This window comes from Triplophysa dalaica, chromosome 19 (assembly GCF_015846415.1).
Source record: "Triplophysa dalaica isolate WHDGS20190420 chromosome 19, ASM1584641v1, whole genome shotgun sequence".
In the NCBI taxonomy this organism is placed as follows: Eukaryota; Metazoa; Chordata; class Actinopteri; order Cypriniformes; family Nemacheilidae; genus Triplophysa; species Triplophysa dalaica.
In genome coordinates, this window is record NC_079560.1 from 1640710 (window position 1) to 1662776 (window position 22067).

At 38.2% G+C, this 22067-nt stretch overlaps 2 protein-coding genes across 2 annotated transcripts; both read left to right on the forward strand.

Moving 5' to 3' along the window:
• Window positions 1–314: 314 nt before the first annotated feature.
• On the forward strand, window positions 315–12962 carry miga2 (mitoguardin 2). The gene is made up of 16 exons (XM_056731917.1): window positions 315–395; window positions 1173–1441; window positions 3178–3385; window positions 3470–3585; window positions 3800–3920; window positions 4092–4222; window positions 4376–4493; window positions 5831–5937; window positions 6261–6373; window positions 6704–6776; window positions 6884–6970; window positions 7134–7232; window positions 7349–7483; window positions 7586–7639; window positions 9513–9629; window positions 9921–12962. The coding sequence occupies exons 2-16, from the start codon at window positions 1346–1348 to the stop codon at window positions 10185–10187; spliced, it is 1842 nt and encodes a 613-aa protein (XP_056587895.1). The 5' UTR covers window positions 315–395; window positions 1173–1345; the 3' UTR covers window positions 10188–12962.
• Window positions 12963–13594: 632 nt separating this feature from the next.
• On the forward strand, window positions 13595–20795 carry dolpp1 (dolichyldiphosphatase 1). The gene is made up of 8 exons (XM_056732016.1): window positions 13595–14001; window positions 16970–17070; window positions 17183–17267; window positions 18055–18151; window positions 18452–18550; window positions 18655–18783; window positions 18867–18956; window positions 19063–20795. The coding sequence occupies exons 1-8, from the start codon at window positions 13926–13928 to the stop codon at window positions 19097–19099; spliced, it is 714 nt and encodes a 237-aa protein (XP_056587994.1). The 5' UTR covers window positions 13595–13925; the 3' UTR covers window positions 19100–20795.
• The last annotated feature ends 1272 nt before the right edge of the window (window positions 20796–22067 follow it).

Consider the following 22067-nt stretch of genomic DNA (forward strand, 5'->3'; position numbering starts at 1 on the left):
TTACTAACATTTTATTTATTATTATGTTGTTATTATTAATATAATGTTTCAGTTCAAAAAAAAATTGAAAGTATCGGTGCAGCACTATCTGCTAGAAAAGATTTGAAATAATATTAATAACGGATTAACCTCATAACGTAAACATATATTTATAGCATGCACAGTATGGGACAACGTTTCACAGACGCAAGCGTCAAGTCACGACTGTTGATCTCATTGGATAACCAGCTGGTTGTGTCTATCTGTCCTCCTCTCTGATTGGTTATTGCTCGGTCATCAAATGCGTCCATAGGTTAACTCATCTGTCGGTCAAACATCTTACCCCACCCACCAGGAAATCACAGGTAACCGTTAGTGCAATGCGGAATAAAAATGTCCTTCCAAACCTGACGAGAGTGAGTATGCTGCAGTCTTAACACAATTTATTATTCTGCGTTGCGTTTAAAGCGTATTTTGAGTGTCTTTAAGCGTCACTTTATGCATGACTTGTTGCGTATTTGAAAGGAAACTGTTGAAAGCTGATGGTGTGTGTGTGTTAAGCTAAGCTAATGTGCTGCTGCTGTTTAAGGACATCTGAGGTGCATCAGTGGATGAGTGTAAAACAAACGGAAACTCTTTAAATAAACATGTGCTGCACAAAAAAAACGTCTGTCTGATACCAATGTGATCTTTATAGGCTTTAATGACTTATGTGGTCTGCAGTACTTTTGTTGATCACATATGATGGGGAATTGCCATAGTGGAACTGTTATATTTATGAGAAAACAGGTTTATGAAGAACCATTAATGCTTGATGTCAGATGTCATATTATAGCCGGTGTGATCTAGCTGTCAGATTTATAGTGGGCTTTGAATTCCTGGTTGAAAGATGTCTCATTCATTTTATGTGGGAATTGAAAAAAAGTTGTTTAGAGAAACAGTCCTTCTAAAAATAAAAATGATTGCATCATTTATTATTATTCAAATCTCATTCCCAATCTGTATGACTTTCTGCTGCAGAACACAAAAGACATTTTGAAGAACGTTGATTCCCATTGACTTTCTTCATTTTATTTGTGCTGTTGAAAAGCAATCGCAACATTTCAATGGAATGTAGTCTGTTTATGTAAAGATGGCTTCTGATCTAAACAATGCGACCATGTGTGAGATTAAATGGTGCTTTCGTCTCCAAGGCAACCAATATGAGCAAGTGGTATCTGGACGAGCGCTCGCACACGTTGGATGACTCCCGCTGATGTCCAGTCAGTGTCAAAGTCAGAACTGAGTTCTTGCTGCAGCTGTTCGCGTACGGGTTTAGAGGGTCTCGCATGTTGAAGCGTCCGTAGGCGAGAGGGACGGAGCGGAGATGTCAATCAGAAGAGCAGAGGGCATGTCCATCATGCAAGCCTTAGCCATGACAGTGGCTGAGATACCAGTGTTCCTGTATTCCACCTTTGGACAGGTACATTGTTTGAATTCTAAAATGCTTGGGACGCTCGTGTTAAAATTTAACTGTGTGATTATAGTTTACAGGTATTGTATACTCACAGTTTAACCATGGTCTTTTTGAATACTCGATTCTGATTGGATGGAAGGTGTGCATTAAAGGAATTTTTCAGGCAAGCAACAACATTTCCCCATGTTTTACTCACCCTCGAGGCATGCTAACTGAATATTACTTTCTTCTTGAAGAATACTGCAGTCGGAGTTATAAAACCACGTATCATTTAGTGCCGAGCGATAATATGGGAGTGAATGGGGGGCAATTTTTATGAAGCGCGTGAACCGGAGGCTTGTTTTTCCCGACACGCGTGTCGTAAGTTCCGGTGACGAACTTGGGACTTTTCGTTTTGTTCCATTAAGATACCGTCTCCTCTTTGCGGGAGCTTTCTTCACCGTCATTTGCCGGAAAAACAAGCCTCTGGTTCACGCGCAGCCGAGGTATAATGGAAGTTATCGTTAATAGCGCTGTCAATATTGTTCAATATTTCTCTTAAACAAACGCATCCATTTGCTTCACAAGACTTTTGTTAAGACCAAGGAGCCGTGTTGAGCCACTCCTTGATCGATGGATGCACTTTTTGGGGCTTTGGAAAATTGCGCTCCCGTTCTACCGCTTGGAAGTAAAAGGTTACGTGGTAATATAACTTAAACTGCATTATTCTTCAAGAAGAAAGACATATTCAGTAAGTATGTCTTAAAGGGTCAAGCATGGGGAAATTTTGTTTCTCGCCCCAAATATCCCTTTAAAACCATTTCATGCATGGGAAGTTCCAGTCAGTTTGATCAACGTAACTGACGAAAATAATTTTCACCTGTCTGATCAAAAATGACACTGTAAACATTATAAACAGCTTTCCCTTGCAAATGACCATGGTATAAACGGGATAATCCACGGCTAGCCTTTCATTAAAGACAGTAGTGTAACAAAGAGATGACGGGCCCCAGGTTTGTTACGCACTTCAATCCATTCCACTGATGTTCTTGATTATCTTCCAATTTATTAATTGGTAGATGCAACATTGATTCATATTAAGATACATTTTATACAAATAGAAATTCACTTTAAAGAAAGGCTTTATACAAACCATAACATAATATTAGGTGGTCAAAATCATGTCTGACCAACTACATGTCTCCAGACATATTGCGCATTTTATGAGCCTATCATAGTCAAGCTGTTCACTTTCCATAATCAACATAGTTGAAAATAAAAAATAATATTATTCCCGAAAATTTATACATAAATATGAAACTAAATAGGATACGTTTTCTTTAACCCTCTGGCCGATGAACGCTCCGGTGCATTCTAATGGATTTCTTCCTCATGACAGCGAAAACAACTCCAAAAATACTTTGTACAGTTTTGGGCATAAAGATTTGTGCAAGACATCATTATAAACCTTTCTCAACTCTTAAAGAAAGAAACATCTCCATTCGTTCGAGCGCATAATCAAAATTTACTACAATTAACCTGAAAAACTGAAAGTATTATTAATAATTAAAATATTAACTAAACAACAAAAAAAGTCACTTTTCACGCAATAAAATGCAAGCTAATATTCAGTTCAGTTATAAGAACCATAGAAGGTTTTAGAGTTGTGTTTTGTTATGTTCAGTCAAAACTAAATAATAATCCTCAGTTTTTTCCTCCTCTCTCTATTCTTCCGTACTAATATCATGTCTGTCTTATCCCAGTCTATATTCTCTCAGCTGAAGCTAAGCCCCAATCTGAAGAAGATTCTGTTCGCCACAGCGCTGGGCAGCGTCGCTCTGGCTCTGACCGCTCATCAGTTAAAAAGGCGGGGCAGGAAGAGGAAACAGGTGGTCGAAAAAGAAGCCCAAAAACCTGTGGGCATTCCAGAGCAACTTCTCCGAAGCCACAGACCGTCTTCGCTTAAGAGAGGTGATTTGTCTTGCATTTGATTTGTCAATGTGGGTTGTCATACATTAATGAGCTCCAGTTATCAGTCTGTTTGTTTGTTTGTAGGTCCAGTTCCAGCTCGGCAGATGATGAGTCCCAGCACTCGCAGTAATGACACGCTCAGCGGCATCTCGTCTCTCGGTCCCATCAAACACTCCAGCTCCTCACACAGCATCGCCTCGGTGCGTCACACTTCAACACGTTCTGCCCTTCTGTTTGTCACATGGCATCCTGGAAAAGTGGATTGTCATTGGTCAATAATGACAATCTACATAGATGTGCTAGTTTCGTGGCTTCCGTATCGTTCTGCACACGTTTTACATGATAATAAGAACTTTACATTCACATGATCTCCTATTAGTTGTGAACATGCAAACTTGATCGGTCGTGTTTCAGATGCGAGGCCCTTCCTCTCCCAACCAATCGGTGAATGCTGGGATGGCGTTGGAGGCGGAGCCGGTAGCTGAAGAGGTGGGGATTGGAGAAGATGCTAATGCTGAGAACCTCTATCTCATGGGTATGTGATTTTTAGTGATGTATATTAATGAGATAAATAAAAATAAGATATGTTCACAATGGAAGTGTACCTAGTATGCACTACATATACCGTTCTGTAAAAGTAGTGTGTAGAATGCAGTGTTGACAAGGTTTAGAGATGTCTTCAGCGTTCTGTTGTCCGCTCCTGCAGGTATGGAGCTGTTTGAAGAAGCCTTGCGTAAGTGGGAGCAGGCGCTACACATCAGACATGGAACTCATTCGGGTAATTCAACCGCCGACAGTTTCGTCCCAGAGGGGTCTGAACTCGTGGAACGTCATTCGGTAAATATCACTTATAAATAACAATGCTATTGCCAGCGATTACATTTTCCGACGGTCAGTTTTGTTGAGTGAGTTGAAACTCACGTAGTTCATCTGATTTAATGACTGGTCTGTGGGAGGCGTGTCATTCACGTTTATCTATCATTCTCGCAGCCTGAACTTTGTAATCATCAATTTGCGGTGAAGCTGGAGACTTTACTCCACCGAGCGTACCACCTGCAGGAGGATTTCGGCAGCACCATCCCACCCGACAGCCTGCTGGCCGATTTGGGTAACACACACACACACACACACACAAACAATAGGTTACATCCAGGGCCGGATTAAGAACACGTTGGGCCCTGGGGCTATAGCAAACCCAAGAGCCCCCTTCATGTTATTGCCATGCCACGGGGTCTTCAGCAGTGTTTATTACATTTTATTGCTATTATTATTATATTTCATTTTCTAATTATTGCATCTAATTTTCTACCGTTTAAATATATTTATTTCTTATATTTACTTTTCTAATTATTTCATCTATTTTTTTATTATAGTAATTTAATTTTACATGTAATACTTATATTTCATTTCTATTTTATATAAGCACTAGTTTCCATACTAAAATTTCTAGGCTATTCAAAAAACTTTAACATTAACTCAATATTTATTTCTTATATTTACTTTTATAATTACATTAATTATAGCAGTTCAACAGTATAATTGAGAGGTATCATTTCTAACAGGTAGGAAATATACAGAAATTGAATGAAGTTCTCAAACACTTCAAAGTCTTTAATGCTAAATTCTAAATTAAATATAGAAGAATTCTCATTAAAACTACAAAACACATTGAATTCCTATTTTCTTCCGTTCTTTATTAACATTATAGTGATGGGAGTGACAGCAGCAGGTTTAAGAATGTGTCTCCTTTAAAAGCTGCCGTGTTGTGTTTTGCCGCGTCCCACAGCTAGAAGCTAGAACTGTTTCAAATCGTGTTTAAGTGGTTTAAAAGCCTTTACATAAATAAGAGCATGATTATCTAACCTAAGGCTAGACAAAGCATGACAAAACAAACTTATTTTTTGTTAATTGCGTTAAATATTTTTACTGAAAGAAAAATTTTATTGCATGCTTCAACGCGTTAACATTGACAGCCCTACTAATATTATTTAATTGTTGAAAATTATATTATATTTAATTTCTATTTTCTATTCGCACAAGTTTGCAAAGCCTACTTAACTTTTTAGGCTATTAAAAAACCATAAACTCCAGATATGAACCTCAAAACAACAGGTTTCCAAAATCAGCAAAAACATTTGCAATCACTTTTTTGAACACCAACTGAATTCTCGACATGCGAAAGCATAACGCAAAGAGGCGTTTCCTGATGTAATGGTGCATTATAACCGTGAATTATATCAGTCAGGAACATTTTCCAGTAGTTTCTTGCTATTTTATAATCAAGCACCTTTATGAATTGTCAATCAATGATGTACGGAGAGCTCCCAGTTTCTCCAGCCAATCAAGCCTTCCGCTTCAGCCCCAATTTGCCCTTGTGTTAATCCGGCCCTGGTTACATCAATTTATAGCAGTTTTTGAAGTACATGAGTGTGTGTTTGTGTGCAGAAAGTGAAGGAACCCTGATTCTGCCCACGCTCGGAAGTTCTCATCCAATTCTAGACGATGACTCTGCGACAGTCACATCAGACGACTCGTTTTTCTCCGCAGCTGAGGTCAGAAAACATACACTTTATAAAAGGTATTCTTTTAAGTGCCATAGGTGTGACTCTTTCTTTAGTGGAACAGAAAAGAAGATATTTTGAGAAATGTCTGGGGGTTTACACAATGGAATTGAACGTTCTTCAAAATATCTTCTTGTGTGTTATGCAAACATTTGGAATGACATAAACGTGAATAAATGATGACCGAATTTTAATGTATGGGTGAACTACCCCCAAAATGTTTTTGGGTGAATGCTTTGACTTTATATGACATTTATTTATAATATATTTATAATGAATCTCTGTGTCGTCCCTTCTTTTATTTGTTTGTGTAGTTGTTTGAGGCGTTCTCTCTGGAGGACACATTTCATCTCTTAAAGCCTGCAGCTCTCTATGAAGAAGCTGTAAGTTTAGTTAAAGATGGAGGCGTGGCCTGCAGAACAATGAGGTATTTCATACTACACTTACATACATACTACATACTACACTTACATACTGCATACTGACGCAAACCACCACACGTCTTACTCTATAAACACAACACACTGCATGTATCATAGTCTGACTAAAACAGACAGATTGTATACTGACACCCTAAACGCTGCATACTAATATCTTACACCCTACACTAAATGAACACTCTGTTTCTAGTGTGAGATAAGAGCACATGTGGGTGTGTCACTGCACGTTACAGTGTTTCCACTGGGATTTGAAGATTTCCTGTGGGGCTGATGGGAGATCTCGAAGGTCATGTGAACGTAATGCCTCTGTTTTACAGGACGGAGCTTCTGGAGTGTTTCAGCGATCAAGACTTCCTCGCCAAGCTGCACTGTGTTCGACAGGCCTTCCAGGTCAACACACACTCAAACGCGATTAAACATGCACACACACACACACACAGATATACACATGGGAACGGGGCTGTTTATCAGTTGTGTGTGCCTGTTTGTATATGTAGGTGCTGCTGTTGGATGAAACGCACAGAATGTTCTTCATGGAAGCAGGGAAGCAGATGATCTCTGGACTCATGGTCAAAGCCAGCAAGGTGCATGATTGCAAAACCATTGGGTTGTGTGATAAACTAAATATTTATTATTAAGATAATTATTCATGTATTTGATATATCTCAGTCATGAACAGTGCGTTTTTTTAATGTTCAAGCAAAATAAAACTTTCTACTCTTTCAATCTAAATGTGTCTTTGTTTAGAGTCCGAAGGCGTTTCTGGAGAGTTATGAAGACATGTTACGCTACACACAGAGAGAAGAGACATGGGCTGTCACAAAGATGGAGCTGGAAGGAAGAGGGGTGTGTTGTGTCTTGACTGTCCTTCTTGTCTTTCTGTCTGCCTGCTTGTCTGTCTGCCTGCTCGTTTGTCTGGACTGGAGCTTCATTTTAATCTGTGATGTTTGATTCTCTTCTAGGTGGTCTGTATGAACTTCTTCGACATTGTTCTGGATTTTATCCTGATGGATGCATTTGAGGATCTGGAGAATCCTCCGACCTCTGTGGTCGCTGTACTGCGGAACCGATGGCTGTCAGACAGTTTTAAAGAGACGGTACACCAACATAAGACTTCTGATTCTGTTATATTTATGTTGATTGACAGTGTTGTGTTGTTGTTAGAGATGTCTGATTTCAGCGGTGTCTTTCATTCTCAGGCTCTGGCTACAGCCTGCTGGTCTGTGTTGAAAGCTAAGAGAAGACTGCTAATGGTAAGCATAAAAAACTAAACATGCGATAGATTTAACTCGGAGTTGCCTTATTTTATTTAAAAAATAAATACAATTATATTATTAACAAGAGCTGCAAGCAGCACAACGGGACCAAGCCCACACTTTGCACCTTTATCCACCATGCCCACCACACCCAGCCCACACTTCCCCCAGAGTACCCACAACACTTAATAAGATACACAGTGTATTGGAGGAACGGATTCAGTTAGAATATATTTTCATGTATTAAATCCCTGTTTGTTACATTACATACATCACACTTTATTTTATTTCATTACTAAAAACCCATTACATTACATTTGTTTACATTGCACTATTTTTGCACATCATTGCAAATCGAAATGTGTAAATGCGCACCACAAGGTATAAACCAGCGTCCTTTTGCTCTTGAGACATTTGCGAAATTATATATACATAATATAAAAACTCTATATTTCACGATCGCTACATGGTTCAAAAGATATTGAGACCAGCAGATTGTTCAACCGCGATATAATCTTACTCACCCGATCCTGCACGATTCGAGGAATCCGGAGAGATCGAGATCACGGTTTTCTGACAAACTTTTTCAGGCAAAAAACAAATCAAATCTCCCGACCCATAGGTGAGTGACGCAGTTCTCCATTTTGGGAAAAAAAACAATTCCGAGGTGTAGTGGAAAGGTACCAAGTGTCGTATCGATGAATCAAACATTGGTGGAGTTACAGCCTCCAATACATTTTGGGGGGAACTTTGGAAACTTTGCGAAGTCGTTACTTATGAGCAACGGTAAAAATCACAATTCTTTTAGTTACATCTGTGCAGCTTATTCCAAAGATAAATTGAGCCAATTTTCATGACAATCAGTTTCAATTACTGTATACTGTATACAAATACTGTACTTTTCAAGATGGCCGCCACTGCAATGGGTGGAGTCTTAGTGTAACGTATGAAATGCGATGAGCGTGACAAGTGCATGAGGTGTGCGGAGTAAAGTCTTTGTACATCTCCGGGTTCAAAAGTTACAGCTGTTTGAAAAGTCAATTTTTGATCTGTTGGTGGCGCTATAGAGTGAGTGCTAGAGACCCCATACTTGGTCACGGGACTTATGGGTACCACTTCTACGAGTGTGCCAGTTTTCACCATTTTCCTACGTACGGTTCATAGGGGCTACCATAGACATCCATGGTTAAGAAGAAGAGGCAGAATATCCCCTCAAGGCTTGGCCCCTAACAATAGTTAAAAGATAAAAAAAAAATATTTTGTATAATATATTTTTTGACATTTTTTGGAAAATGAAAATTTGACAATTTTATACACCATAAAGCTGAATAAATTAATTTATGGTTTGTAAGAATAGGAAAATAGTTGGCTGAGGTACAACGATTTGAAAATCTGGAATATGAGGGTGCAAGAAATCAAAATATTTAGAAAATCGTCTTTAAATTGTCATTTAGAAGCGCTGTAGCAGGCCGTTGCTAAGAAGAAACGGGTTTGTTTTAATGCTCTCTGTTGACCTACCGCTGTAATGACGTTGTGGAGCTGATATTCTAAGCTTTACATAGTGACCAAACTTGGATAATTCCCAAAAAGCATGTAGGTGTGTTTCACGCCATTTTCGTTCGCGCATTTGCTGCATCCAGTCACAAAAATAACGTTTTGATATATTTATAGTAGGAAACTTCCAAAATATCTTCATGGAACATGATCTTTACATAATATCCTAATGATTCTGATAAAACATATATCAACAATTAAGTAAACCCCTAATGCCAAGTATGATCGATATAAGGGAAAGCAGCACTAATAATGTATTTTATATATCATTATCCTCTGTCTGAATGCAGCTCAAGTGTTTTTGTTTGTTGTTCAGGTTCCAGATGGTTTTATTGCTCATTTCTATGCGATCTCTGAACATGTCAGTCCAGTTTTGGCTTTTGGTTTTCTGGGCCCCAGACAGCACCTGAGTGAGGTCTGCACTACATTCAAGGTAACATGTTCAATGTTCTCACAAACATACTGGACAGAAATCTTAATGTGGTTAATGTGAGCTTTCCTGTAGCTCAGTGGTAAGAGCATTGTGTTAACAACGCAAGGTTGTGGGTTCGATCCCAGGGGATTGCAAATACCTGTGTAAAATGTATAGGATAATGCAATGTAAGTCGCTTTGGATAAAAGCGTCTGCCAAATGCCTAAATGTAAATGTGACTAAAGATCTTGGTTGAAACCAAACGTTTCCTATAATATTAAACGTCACAATGTTCTCATTTGGTCTGCACAGCAACAGATTTTTCAGTATCTGATGGACATGTTTGACCACGATAAGGTGCGCTTTTCATCGGTTTCATCTCTGGCTGAAGACATCCTCAGTTTGTCCCACAGACGGGCGGACATCCTGGTGGGTTACCTGGGCATTGACTCTTTACCTGAGACCAACGGAGCAGTACCCAAGAGCCCTTGCCAAGACAACAGCGAGAATCCAGACGTCAGCGAACAACATGAAGTTGTGGATCTCATCGAACAAGTTACCTCTGACCAATCAGTGTGACTATATTAACGTAAAGATGTTACTGCTACTGCGTTTTATCAGATATGTAGAGATATAAACAAAGATCGACTCTTCAGAGCTCATCGGGGGCCTTCCCCAGATTCGCTTCTGGGATTTTTCATTTGCCATCGTATTTATTGCGCTGCTGATTAGGAACCTCACATTTGAGAACCAGCACAGTTGCATTTGGGAACTGTCGCAGAACCCGTCTTGATGTCTGTAGGAATCGACAGCAAAAGCAACAAGGCGAACTTGCTAACCGCTTCGTCCCAAAGCTTGCATACATCAACGGATACCTATTGTGTCAAAATACTATATATTGTGTATTTCACAGATCAGCTTCCAGTGTGTGATTGTGTGCCGTTGTGTTCATGGCCAATTAAAGTCTTGCACTGAATGATGGGTAGTACAGAACACAATATCTAAGAAGAGCAGTTGGAGGTTTTTTGCGTATGTTAGTGTAGATTTGTTAGCAGGGATGAGGTTTGCAATGGGTGACAATATATGTCAAGAACATGTCTGGGTCATATTTTACCCCAAAACCACAAGAAATAAATAAAAATAGCACCCGATCATCTTTATTTCTTTCGATTTTGGGGTAAATTTGTGACCTGATCGTATAGAGGATGTACAGGTTGTGTGAAGAGACGGAATGAAGTTTCTGTCATCGTTAATTCAGCTTCATGTGGTTGTTAACCGGTCTGACTCTTTCTTTAGAGGAACACAAAAGATATTTCGAGAAATGTCTCATACAACGGAAGTCAGCGAGGTTCATCGTTGTTTGGTTATCTGACATCCTTCAAAATATCTTTGTATTCTGCAGAAAAAGAAAGTCAAGAAACGTTTGGAATGACGTGAGGATGAGTAAATGATGAAAGATCAGTTTTGGGTGAACTGCCTCTTTAAGAGAATGTAGAAGAAACAGACAGGAAGTGCATCATGAAGGAGGATGACAGGATGCGGTGATCAAAGTCACATTGGTTGCTAACGGCAACGAATGTCCGCTGAGAGCTGATGGAGGCTTTGCGTTTTTTTATGCGGTTAATATCGAGCGACACCATTGTGTTTCGCTCTAAGAGTGTGTAAACGTTTGTCCACTTAGGCACATCATTCTTTGGTGAAACTTTATTTATATACAGAGTCTTGTTATTCAATATACAAGCCTCAAAATAGCTAAAATCAATCATTATCTACTATAAATATTCTCATTTGTAGATATGATCAGTTTTAATTCAAACATCTGTGCTATTGGGTCAAACAGGCTTCATTTGTAGAATCATCTCTGTAGGGTGAAATGATCAGTTTTGAGATAAAGTGAAGCCGCTAGACGCTGTTGATTATTAAATAAAATAATTTAAACACAAAAAAAACCACAAATGAACTTACAAATGAAGTCTGCAGAGCAACAAAGCTTATAGACCTTCTGTTTTCTTTGTGTTTTGCTTTTTTTCACAAACTGTAGGTTAGTCGTTTTCTGTGGTGGTTCACTGCTTTACTTGAATTCAATCTTTAACGTTATTATCTGTGTTTTAAAGCAAACACCAGACATTTGTTAGTGTCCACGTGGATCACACAGTTATTCGCCGTATCATAAACATCACCTGCGATTGCAGCGTTACGTAAAGCTTTCACTTGAATGTTAGGAATTAACGTCCGTGTTGTGGATTTTTATTTTCAACTGTATTTGCATGATTGTATGCAACAAACATTAAATAGCAAAACCCATTGACCTTAAAGAAGCTTGACCATGTTCCTCAACTGTGCGTGAAAGGTAAATGAGAAGATGAACTGTCAAGAGTGTTTCTTTCGCTCTAGTGTTTTAATTTAAAGTCACTTGGCGGCCCTGTCTGTGTCTGTAGACTTGCACTTTATTTGTTTTAAAGTCGTGCACTTAATTTGTTGTCAATGTATTGAATGCAGCTCATAGCTGGCCTGTATCCAGTGTATTTGTCAGTCTGTTTTGTTACAACATTTAATTGCTTTCATGTGTTGAACGGACAGATAATATATATAAAATGTCAAGATGCAAAAGTGAGTGGTTTGGTTTTATAAGTTTGAAAAGTTAAAGACGTTGGCTGAAGGATGTCAAATCTTTTTAACCATTAAATGTGTTGAAATCAGATTTATGAGAGGGAATGTGTGCTTCTGTTGTTAGTGATACAGGTGTATGTTATTTTCCTGTATTAGATTCACTTTAACACACACATTATTAGATCTGTGCTTCATTTTTATTAACCTTGCCAATTACAACGTTCTTTCACTGATTATTATTATGTTTATAAAACCAGAAGATTGACTTTATTTTGCTGTGTTATGATGTGAATTGAAGTTGGATGTAGATTGATTCTAAATCATTCCCATGTGTGTCAGTGATCAAACTAAAAGACCCATTTTATCCGTTAAGTCAATTGATAATATTTGTCAATTCTTTCAGTGCTTGTATACATCGTAAATTAACGGTAACATTTTTCTTATGTATTACTGTGACAGATGCACGTGTCGGCTTGTTTGCGATGACAAATCTTGATTTTGACATTGTTAAAAATGTTTCTGTTGTATTGAATCTGTTGTTTATTAGTGGTCAAAGACTATGAACCAATAGGAATATTCAAGGAACTCTTTCTTCTTCTGAATCATTTCTTGTTGTGTATTTGTATTCTTTAAATGCCTTTTGTTGTGTGTATCTTGTTTGAATGCAGTTTGAATCATTGTATTGTTTGGTTTAGTTATTGTCATTTCGCTTTCCAGAGCTAACATAAATGACTTTACTTTTTCTGTCCGTCTTCAAAACGTGTCCTTATATTTATTTATTTATATCTAGATTTATATTCATATATTGTAGTAACGTCTTGACCACGTCAGACATAGTTTTCAGTTAATCAATCCTGTGCATATACATTTTAATATTTTGTCTGAATAGGTCAAAGGTCTTTACCAGTCTGCACTGCAAAAATTGACTTTCTTACTTTTCCAGTAAAAATGTCTACAATTCTTGAATCAAGTTGCATTTTCTTAAAAAATATGAAGTTTCAGTGAATGTTTGCTTAAAACAATCAAAAATATCTGCCAATAGGGTAAGAAAAATAATCTTGAATTAAATTTTATCTTTTTCTTAGTCACTCAATTCAAGATCCCCATTGGCAGATATTTTTGCTTGTTTTAAGCACAAACTCATCGAAATTTCATATTTTCTTTACTAAAAATAAGACTTATTTTCTTATGTCAATTTACTCATCAAGAAAATGCATCTTGATTTAAGAATGTTAAGACATTTTATTGGAAAACAAGAAGAAAAGTCAATTTAGTAATTAAGAAAGTCATTTTTTGCAGTGTGCAAAGTTTTTCCCACGTGTTCAAGGTATTAAGTAAACACAAAGTCTAGTTAAGTTGCAGTATTTTTGGTAATATTCTCTTTACTTGTTTTCATAAAGCAGAGTAAGTGTGTGGCTCATAGTAGCTGATATCAATTGAAGAGAATCTCCTCATTCACTTAATTTCTCTTCTTTCGTTTGAATAAATCTATTTTCATATGTCCAGCCTGACGGACTCCGATTGGTCCGATACGCTTAACAACAAGCCTCTGATTGGTCGGTGGTTCCCGTGCAGATTTTTTTCCTGAGAGAAGGCGTTTGGTGAATGGCCGCTCGTCGTGGAAGCGTCCGGTGAGTCTGATTGGCGGAACGCGTCGGGGCGTTTCATTCTGATTGGTCGACGCCTGATGCCCGGTGTCCGGGTAAGATGGCGTCGGAAGAGCAGTGCTCGGCACCACTTCGATGGCGGTCGATATCCTTAACTCACGTGCAGTATCCGGCGGGTAAGAGCATTTTTAAATCGTTGTTCTCATCGCGAAGTCGTTCGCCGCACAGTACGCCGCGTAAATTGCATCGTGGCGTGTGTGGAAGATCGCGCGACTGAATGGCTACGGCCGGGGCTGGGCTGCCAGATAGTGCGCCCTCGTTACACAGCGCGCAGGAAACGGAACACCAGTTCGTGTTGTGCGCATGCGCGAGGATGCTGTATGCTCCCTAGTACACCGCAGCGGGAAATCCTTCCAGTGTTTCTCAGGATTATGAACAGTTTATAAATAATGACGTGATCTAATGCATGCTTGTATAGAAAAGCCAATAATCTATAGCATTATATGTTGGTGATTTTGTTTTATTTAAGCGTTGAAGCCCCGTTTGCTTCTGTGGGTTTCGGGAAACACTCGTGGCTTTGATGGGTTAATCCAGTTCATTCCCCGTTGGATCACGCCCTGCCTTTGCTAGGGTCTGTCTGGTTTTACGAGTAAATAAACGGCCCCAAAATCCCTAAATATGTCAAAGCAACTAAGGGAAATGACATTATGTATGAGGAAGACTGTGCATGTTCAGAATTGAAGCACGCATGTTTTGATGTATGTGCACATTAAAGTGTCATGCGGGTTGCATTAGATGGGAAGACATGTCAGCATAAGTATGCATGAGATATGTGCTGACATCCAGATTAGCATAATTGATCCTTTATACATGTAATGAATCTGTACATCACATTGATAAGGTTTTCTTAAATGGTATTTTCACATTTTTTATAACACTGTTATGTGGAATTGTGTGTTCAATGGCCAAGACACAAACCAAGCAATATTTCTGTAGATTTGACGTTTTCTTGAAGTCCATTTAACTGGAATCATAAGTTCCACCATTCCTCTAACCTGTACCATTAAGGGGTCTTTACACCAAGGGGCAAACACATGTTTTTCTGTGTAAAAATCGAAGTTTCGGAACAGAAGAAGTTTTCTATGTAAGAGCGAATGCTCACCCAGACCTGCCTGAAACGCCTCATGTTACCAAACCCCCACAAATACATGTCAGTTCTAGGTTGACCAATACTGCCCAAATGTATACACACGTCAGTACAATTGCTTTGGAATCTGATGTTCCAGATGGTTAGATGCGTTTCATTTCCGTCACACGCTTGCAGTATTCGACCAATTACTACACTGGTTAACTGGCCAATCATAGCACACCTCGCTTTTGTTGTGGCGAATCGGCCTTCCACCGCAGAAAGAAATCTCCGAGACAAGGGCTCCAGGAGCCAAGAGTTTAAACTTTATTTGCCAAGGCAAGCAAAGTGGGATATTCATCTGAAGTGATCCAACGAATACATATCTGACTCCATCTTTTATACATTGTTCTCAAGTTGTTATCACAGTTTAAACCGATCATGTTTGCCTGACATCATCTTTTTCCAATCAGGTTTCATATGATATCATCTTTTTATTAGCCCGTCCCTCTGCGCTCGCTAGTGTTATATTTCCGGCCTTCCATATAAGGATTTAATCGTAGCGAACGCCTCTCAAAAACAGGTGTCTCTTTATCTTGACACTTTTCTGGGGGTTTCGGAAGATACATGATTTAACCTTGTTTTTATTAAAAATGAGCTCATTGATTAGCGTAGGATGAGCTACCCAGTGTCCTTGGTTGTATGCAATAAATTACAATTCTCTACAAAAGTGTATGTGGTGTACGTGCAGTTACAGTCTTAGTGTGATAAGATATTTGGTGTGTATGCAGGTGTTCAAGTGTTCAAACTCATACTTGAGGCCCATAGCCCATATTTTTTCTGATGAATTACATTAAACCTATAACTAACTAAATGTATCATCTTTAACTAAGAAAGAAGTGTATGTGACCTAGACCTGACGTAAATGTATAAAAACTTAATACTATAATAGAAAATCCACCATACTTTCTAACTTAAAGCGAATGCTCAGTCAGACCTGCCTGAAACGCCTCATGTTACCAAACCCCCACAAATACTTGTCAGTTATTGGTTGACTAAAACTGCATAAATGTATACACAAGTCAGTACTGTCAGTACCATTGGTTTGGAATCTGATGTTCCAGATATGGTTATAGGCGTTACATTTCGGTCACACGCTTGCATTATTCGACCAATCATTACACACTGGTTAACTGGCAAATCATAGCACACCTCGCTTTTCAGCGCAATGAGCTATGTTAAAAATCTGTACGTTTCAGAGAGGTGGGCAAAGAGGAGATACAAACAAGCACGGTTTGTTGAAAATGCGTTTTTTAACCTTAAATCGTGGATACACATGTCGCTACATTTAAAACAAACCAAAATATTGGTTTTCCCTTTAAACAAATTAAAGTCCCAGTGAAATTAAAAAGGACAAAACCTATTTCTTAATGAAATTTAGCAGTATTTATTGTAAATAGTTTATCAATGTGGGTCATTCTCTTTTTAAATTTCATGTACACATATAATCTTCAGTTAAATTATGAAAATGCACTTCCTTCCTGTAATGACAAAACATCTTAAATGACTTCTAGACGGTTTTGGTCGAGCATCCGTTAACTCCTCCCCTTCAACTGTCAGTCCGCTAACAGTTCCATTGCAAAATGCAAAGGCTGTTTTTATACAGCCAATCAAATCACAGAGAAATACAGATGCCACGCCCACTATTTTTCTCATAAGAAATTCCATTTCACTAAGAAATTTGTCAAAATATGGAAGTTAAAATTTAGTTTAAAACATCTCACTGGAAATAGAATATGAAGTAAAGCGTGTTACATTTGGGGATACAGTAAACTACGCAGGCCGCAGATATTCTGAATGTTTTGACAAATGTGGTAATCAGGAATCTCATGCATGATGAATATTCGTACTATGCAGAGTATAAATAGTGCGTACTGCAGAAATAACCCTTGTTGTGTTTTTGACACCGTGCAAAACTTCAGAACTTTTTTGACTCTTGTGTATATGTGTGCATTCAGATGATCTGACAGGACAGGTGCTGGCTTACACGAGTCTGCTGCCCATAGCCATCCTCGTCGGCTTTGTCACACTGATCGTCTTTAAGAGAGAGCTACACACGGTGAGTCAAAGGATGTATGTAGCTGTAGTGTTCAAAAAAAGATTATAGTGCATACTTCAGTGTTTAAGTGCTTTCTGCCATGTTCATTACCATGTCTTTTGTTCACTCTCAGATCTCCTTTTTTGGGGGTTTGGTAATGAACGAGGGGCTAAACTGGCTGCTAAAACACATTGTACAGGAGCCGCGGCCATGCGGGGGTGAGTAATATCAACGTGCTATTTAAGAAAACACTTTTAACTTCAGTTAAATATCAACCATCATTCACTGTATCTCCACACAAGATCCCAGTGGTTTAGAAAATATGCAATACCACTGAGAATCATGGATAGCAAATGACAGAAGTTCATTTAGTAAATTAAGATTTTTGTTCATAAACTAGTCAAAAACTATGTATTTTTTCTACACGACGGAAACGGAGTATTATAGTGTTTACTGAGGGTTTCCAGGTCGGTGGCAGGACTTTTTTAAAAGGCACAAGACTATAAAAGCAAGTTATGAAGTCTGCACTAGTGCTTTCTGATTCCTTTCTTTATTGTTTTCTGTATGTAGACAGCTGTGCATATTTTTCTACGCTATTTCATATTTAACTGTGTTTGGTGTCTTGCTCGTTCATAATTTTGGGAGTCTGATAGTACCGAGCACCGGCAATCTCATGAAAACAGCGTGACCTTGTAAACAGGAGATACTCCCTTCAGAAAATAACAAACTGAGACTCAGCAAACATTGACGTGATAATCCTCTCTTCCTTCAGCTCATCTCCTACACTGAAATAAATGGGGTTTGGGAGTTGCTTAAAAACCCTGGAAAATTACTATGCAGAAATGTTCTATGCATTTCTTTTGCCTATAATTTTGCAAATGCACTTTAAAAAGCTTTGTAGACTTTTTCAAATGCACACATGCAACGGTTTGTTGGTAAAGATAGAGGGCTGAATGTATGTTGTTTGCTGATGTTTCTGAATTGTGTCTTGTGTTTTATTCACAGGTCACAGTTCACTCACCACAGAGTATGGGATGCCTTCCAGCCACTCTCAGTTCATCTGGTTTTTTGTTGTATATTTTTTTCTTTTTCTTTATTTAAGGTAAGACATTGTGACTTAAAACAAACTTCTTATCCAGAGCTCAGGGGAGAGAGAGAGATGTAAACGTGATGTATTTAGATTCACCAATAACAGACAGTGGTCCACCCTACCGCTTCTGATAGTGTCTTAGCGCTTTCAAAAAGCTGATATACCAATATAAATATAAGTAATAAAAATATATAATATCTATAATTGATCGGCCAGGCCAATATATATCAGTCATTGAGTTGTGGCAGACGAATCCCTTGTTAAATTTAAACATGAAGAATCAAAACAAAGCAAGGTGTCTTCTTTTCCCAGAATGCATCAGACGAACAATGCTAGGTGTGTTGAACTGTTGTGGCGACATATACTGTCCATCATTCTACTGGGTGTGGCTCTGTGTGTTTCATACAGCAGGTAAAGAGCACGCGCGTGTTTGTGCGTGCGTGCGTGTGAGAACATACTTACTTCCAGGCCTTTATTTTGAATGTCTTAAAACAACATGTTCGGTGTGTTCACAGAGTCTACCTCTTGTATCACACCTGGAGTCAGGTGATTTATGGAGGTGTGGCTGGTATGGTCATGGGAGTCGTGTGGTTTTTTATCACCCAGGAGGTGCTAACGCCGGTGTTTCCTAAGATTGCAGCCTGGTAACAACACGCAGATGTTCTCATGCGCATTATTAAACCCGCTCGTATTTATCATAATGTGACCTTTCGCTTTTTCTTCCCAGGCCGGTCTCAGAGTTTTTTCTGGTGCGAGATACAAGTCTCATTCCAAACATTCTGTGGTTCGAATACACAGTAACCAGATCAGAAGCCAGGTAAAGCCCTTCGCAGCACTTTCTTGACAAACGTGGGACAGAAATCTGTGAACTCATATGATTTGTCATGGACAGCATGTTATAAAGCCTTTTTCTTCTTGCACAGAAACAGACAACGAAAGCTGGGAACAAAACTTCAGTGATCAACAGTGAAAACTGACAGAAAGGACCACATGTACACACACTCACAATTACACACAAACACACAATCAAACACACTGGAGTTTCATCGTCTGGACTGTTCTGGTTGACACACAAGCGCAGAATGGTGTACTTGTGGACCAAAGGAGCGAGTTCGTTTCTCAGACGATGACCGTAATCATGCGACCCCACCTGTTCGTACGCACGACAACATGGCCGTCAGCCCTCCCCTTCCCTTAGACTGCCCCTGCCATCCTAATGCATGCGGACCGTGTAAGACACAAAAACTATTTAATGAGAAATGTAATATATATTTTAATCATTACCGCTCGCAGGAAATATCATACCGGTGAACGGGGTCAGAGGTGAACGTGGCGAATCAGTCAGCATGGCATTACTTTTATTTAAACGATGCGTTAATGAATGATTGACGGGAGGGCAGGAGGGGAATCGCAGATGCAACACTGATAGCAGACGGGGGTGTCTGACGGACAACTTCTTTAGCTCATTTGCATATCTTAATAGAAATATATCTTTTACTCAGTAAATCTCATGACAACATGTCGCATTTTCCCCGTTAAGCAATTCGTAGCAGTTTTTTTGCACTGTGACTTTTTCAGGGCAGTTAAGCGCATCCCTCCGCTCTTCATTGAATTCTGTGCTTGGTTATCATGAAATAATGTCACAATGCAAAATAAAATCCTAAAAACAATTTTTTTTTTTTAAGTTATTTCTTTTGATGTTTGGGGTAAGATATGACCTGGACACGTTCTTGAGAGGTTTTGCAAGATTCACTCAATAGTTCTGTTAAAAGTGTAATGTAAACGAAACAGTTTGCACTTTGTGAATTTAAAAACGTGTTTTTATCATATTAACACTAGTTATTTCAGAGAGGCAAGTATTCTTTTGTTCCCGACTTTCATCGCTGGCCTGTTTTAAGAACGAATGTGTCATGCAAATGTTTATTGGTTTCAATTTGTGCTCAAAGTCTGTAAAGGCATCGCAAGTATGGATTTGGGTTTTATAGATTCATCCGTTTCAGTGGTGTAGGGAACAAAATTGCCTAAAATTTGTCTAAATGATGTAGTACTTTTATTTGTTTTTCAGATTGCATTATTTCTATTTTGCATAATTTTTGTACTGCACTATTGGTTAAGATATTAGAAAAACACATAGCTATTTCTGGTTTATTGGGCTTTAGAAAGCTTTATGTCGGCTAATGGCTTTTTTTGTTTAATGTGATTTGAAAGATATGCAGAATCACGTTGTAATATTTGGGATCTACATTCCTTATAAATATATACATATCAATCCAGATCTCAGAGGTCACAGTTCTGACAGGTGGCTGAACACGTAATGCTAAGAGTTTTAAGTTACAATTTATCTAGACTTTGTCCATTTTGACCCTTTTGTGCTGTCGCTGAAGATTTTCCCTTGACATTCCATAAAACCACTTTCGAGTATTTAGTATTTAGTAAAACTGCTATTACAGGATGAGATTTCAAATGGACAATGAAGCCCAAACCTCAGGTGAACTCTAGCATGTACCGAGGCCTCTGATTTATTAGGATGAAACTGTCCCCAACGGGGTGATGTTTTTATAAAGGGAGGTTATTGCATAACAATAAGTTGATCCTCTCTTTTATCATGTGTAATTCATATCAGGCTGAACAATAAAACAAATTGTTTACGAATGAAGTCTTGCGTTATTTGTGTCATTTAACACATTTTGTATAGGTTATATTTTGCACCTTATAATGCTACATTTTGTACTATTAATTATTTGAGCGTAGTAATTTAGCTCTTTGAGGTTCAATCTTTGTGGAAATTTGTGCTAGCCTGTGTCCCTCTACCATAAATACTCCTTATCTAAAGTGCATTATATCCTGACATGCCTTATTGATATATTATATATTGATTATATCTTGTTTGTAACAATATAAGGTGACACTGTGAGTAACGACCCAATGTGCCTTTGCCATTGTTCAATATGTTCCAGAACCAGATGTATTGAGAACACGTACAGAACTCAAGTATCGCTGAGCTAAACAGACATTACTAACAATATGTCTCGTCATTTTCCACCGACCAAAGTGTTTATGTCTTAATCTGAGCATTACATCATTCCCTCATCTTTCGCATATACTGTATATGACCTTGCCTCAATAAAGATTTGACTTTGAGTGAATTTAACTTGTGTGTCAATCTTGGTCCCTGGATCCAGAGCTTCCTGTTGTTCTATTGACTGACTCTTAAACTTTCAACCTAGACAAAAGTTATATCTTAATCTTATTTTCATGTATGATGCACATTTTTATAAATGTTATGTTCAGTCCAAGGTTTTCCGAGTACTTTTCTTAGTTAAGGTTTTAGCAGTTTTTGGGATATTTCTTCATTTTTAAATATGAATGATTGTTAATTATACAAACATTAGAAATCAAATAGTGTATATTTGTGTGGTTTATTTTGATTCGTCATCTGTTTTAGCTCTCTTAATTCCTGTTTAAACATAAAATAATGACTGAATATAAATAAAATATGAAAACACGGTTTCTCCCACCAGATGTTACTTCCTGTCACCGATTTTAAGTGCTGACCAACATTATGTTCCAGAAAGTTTCAATGTTCTAAGAACATTGTGCTGCCTTTGCTAACAATATTAATAGAGGTCTGGTATGTTTCCATGACATATCTTAATTCCTCTTTTATGAATATTGTATTGGACCTATACTCAATAAACTTTGGACTCTGATTGAACAGCACTTGTGTGTCTGTGTCATTCTTGGTCCCCAGGCCTGAAACTTTGTGTGCTCCATCAACTAGACTCTTTAACCTTCTACCTAGGCAAAAAGTTATAATTTTACAAATATGCACATGGGATTTAAGGAAATGTAATGCAATATGATATAATAACAATGTGTGTAATAACAATATGATATGATGACAAAATGTGAAATAACAGATTTACGT

What these genes read in the sequence shown, in the direction of transcription:
- dolpp1 (XM_056732016.1), top strand. Translation starts at nt 13,926, where the DNA reads ATGGCGTCGGAAGAGCAGTGCTCGGCACCACTTCGATGGCGGTCGATA. An exon ending in TTAAGAGAGAGCTACACACG is followed by an intron (nt 17,071 to 17,182) that starts GTGAGTCAAAGG and finishes GTTCACTCTCAG; the next exon opens with ATCTCCTTTTTTGGGGGTTT. An exon ending in GTAACCAGATCAGAAGCCAG is followed by an intron (nt 18,957 to 19,062) that starts GTAAAGCCCTTC and finishes CTTCTTGCACAG; the next exon opens with AAACAGACAACGAAAGCTGG.
- miga2 (XM_056731917.1), top strand. Translation starts at nt 1,346, where the DNA reads ATGTCAATCAGAAGAGCAGAGGGCATGTCCATCATGCAAGCCTTAGCC. An exon ending in GTGGCCTGCAGAACAATGAG is followed by an intron (nt 6,374 to 6,703) that starts GTATTTCATACT and finishes TCTGTTTTACAG; the next exon opens with GACGGAGCTTCTGGAGTGTT. An exon ending in GTGTTCGACAGGCCTTCCAG is followed by an intron (nt 6,777 to 6,883) that starts GTCAACACACAC and finishes TTGTATATGTAG; the next exon opens with GTGCTGCTGTTGGATGAAAC.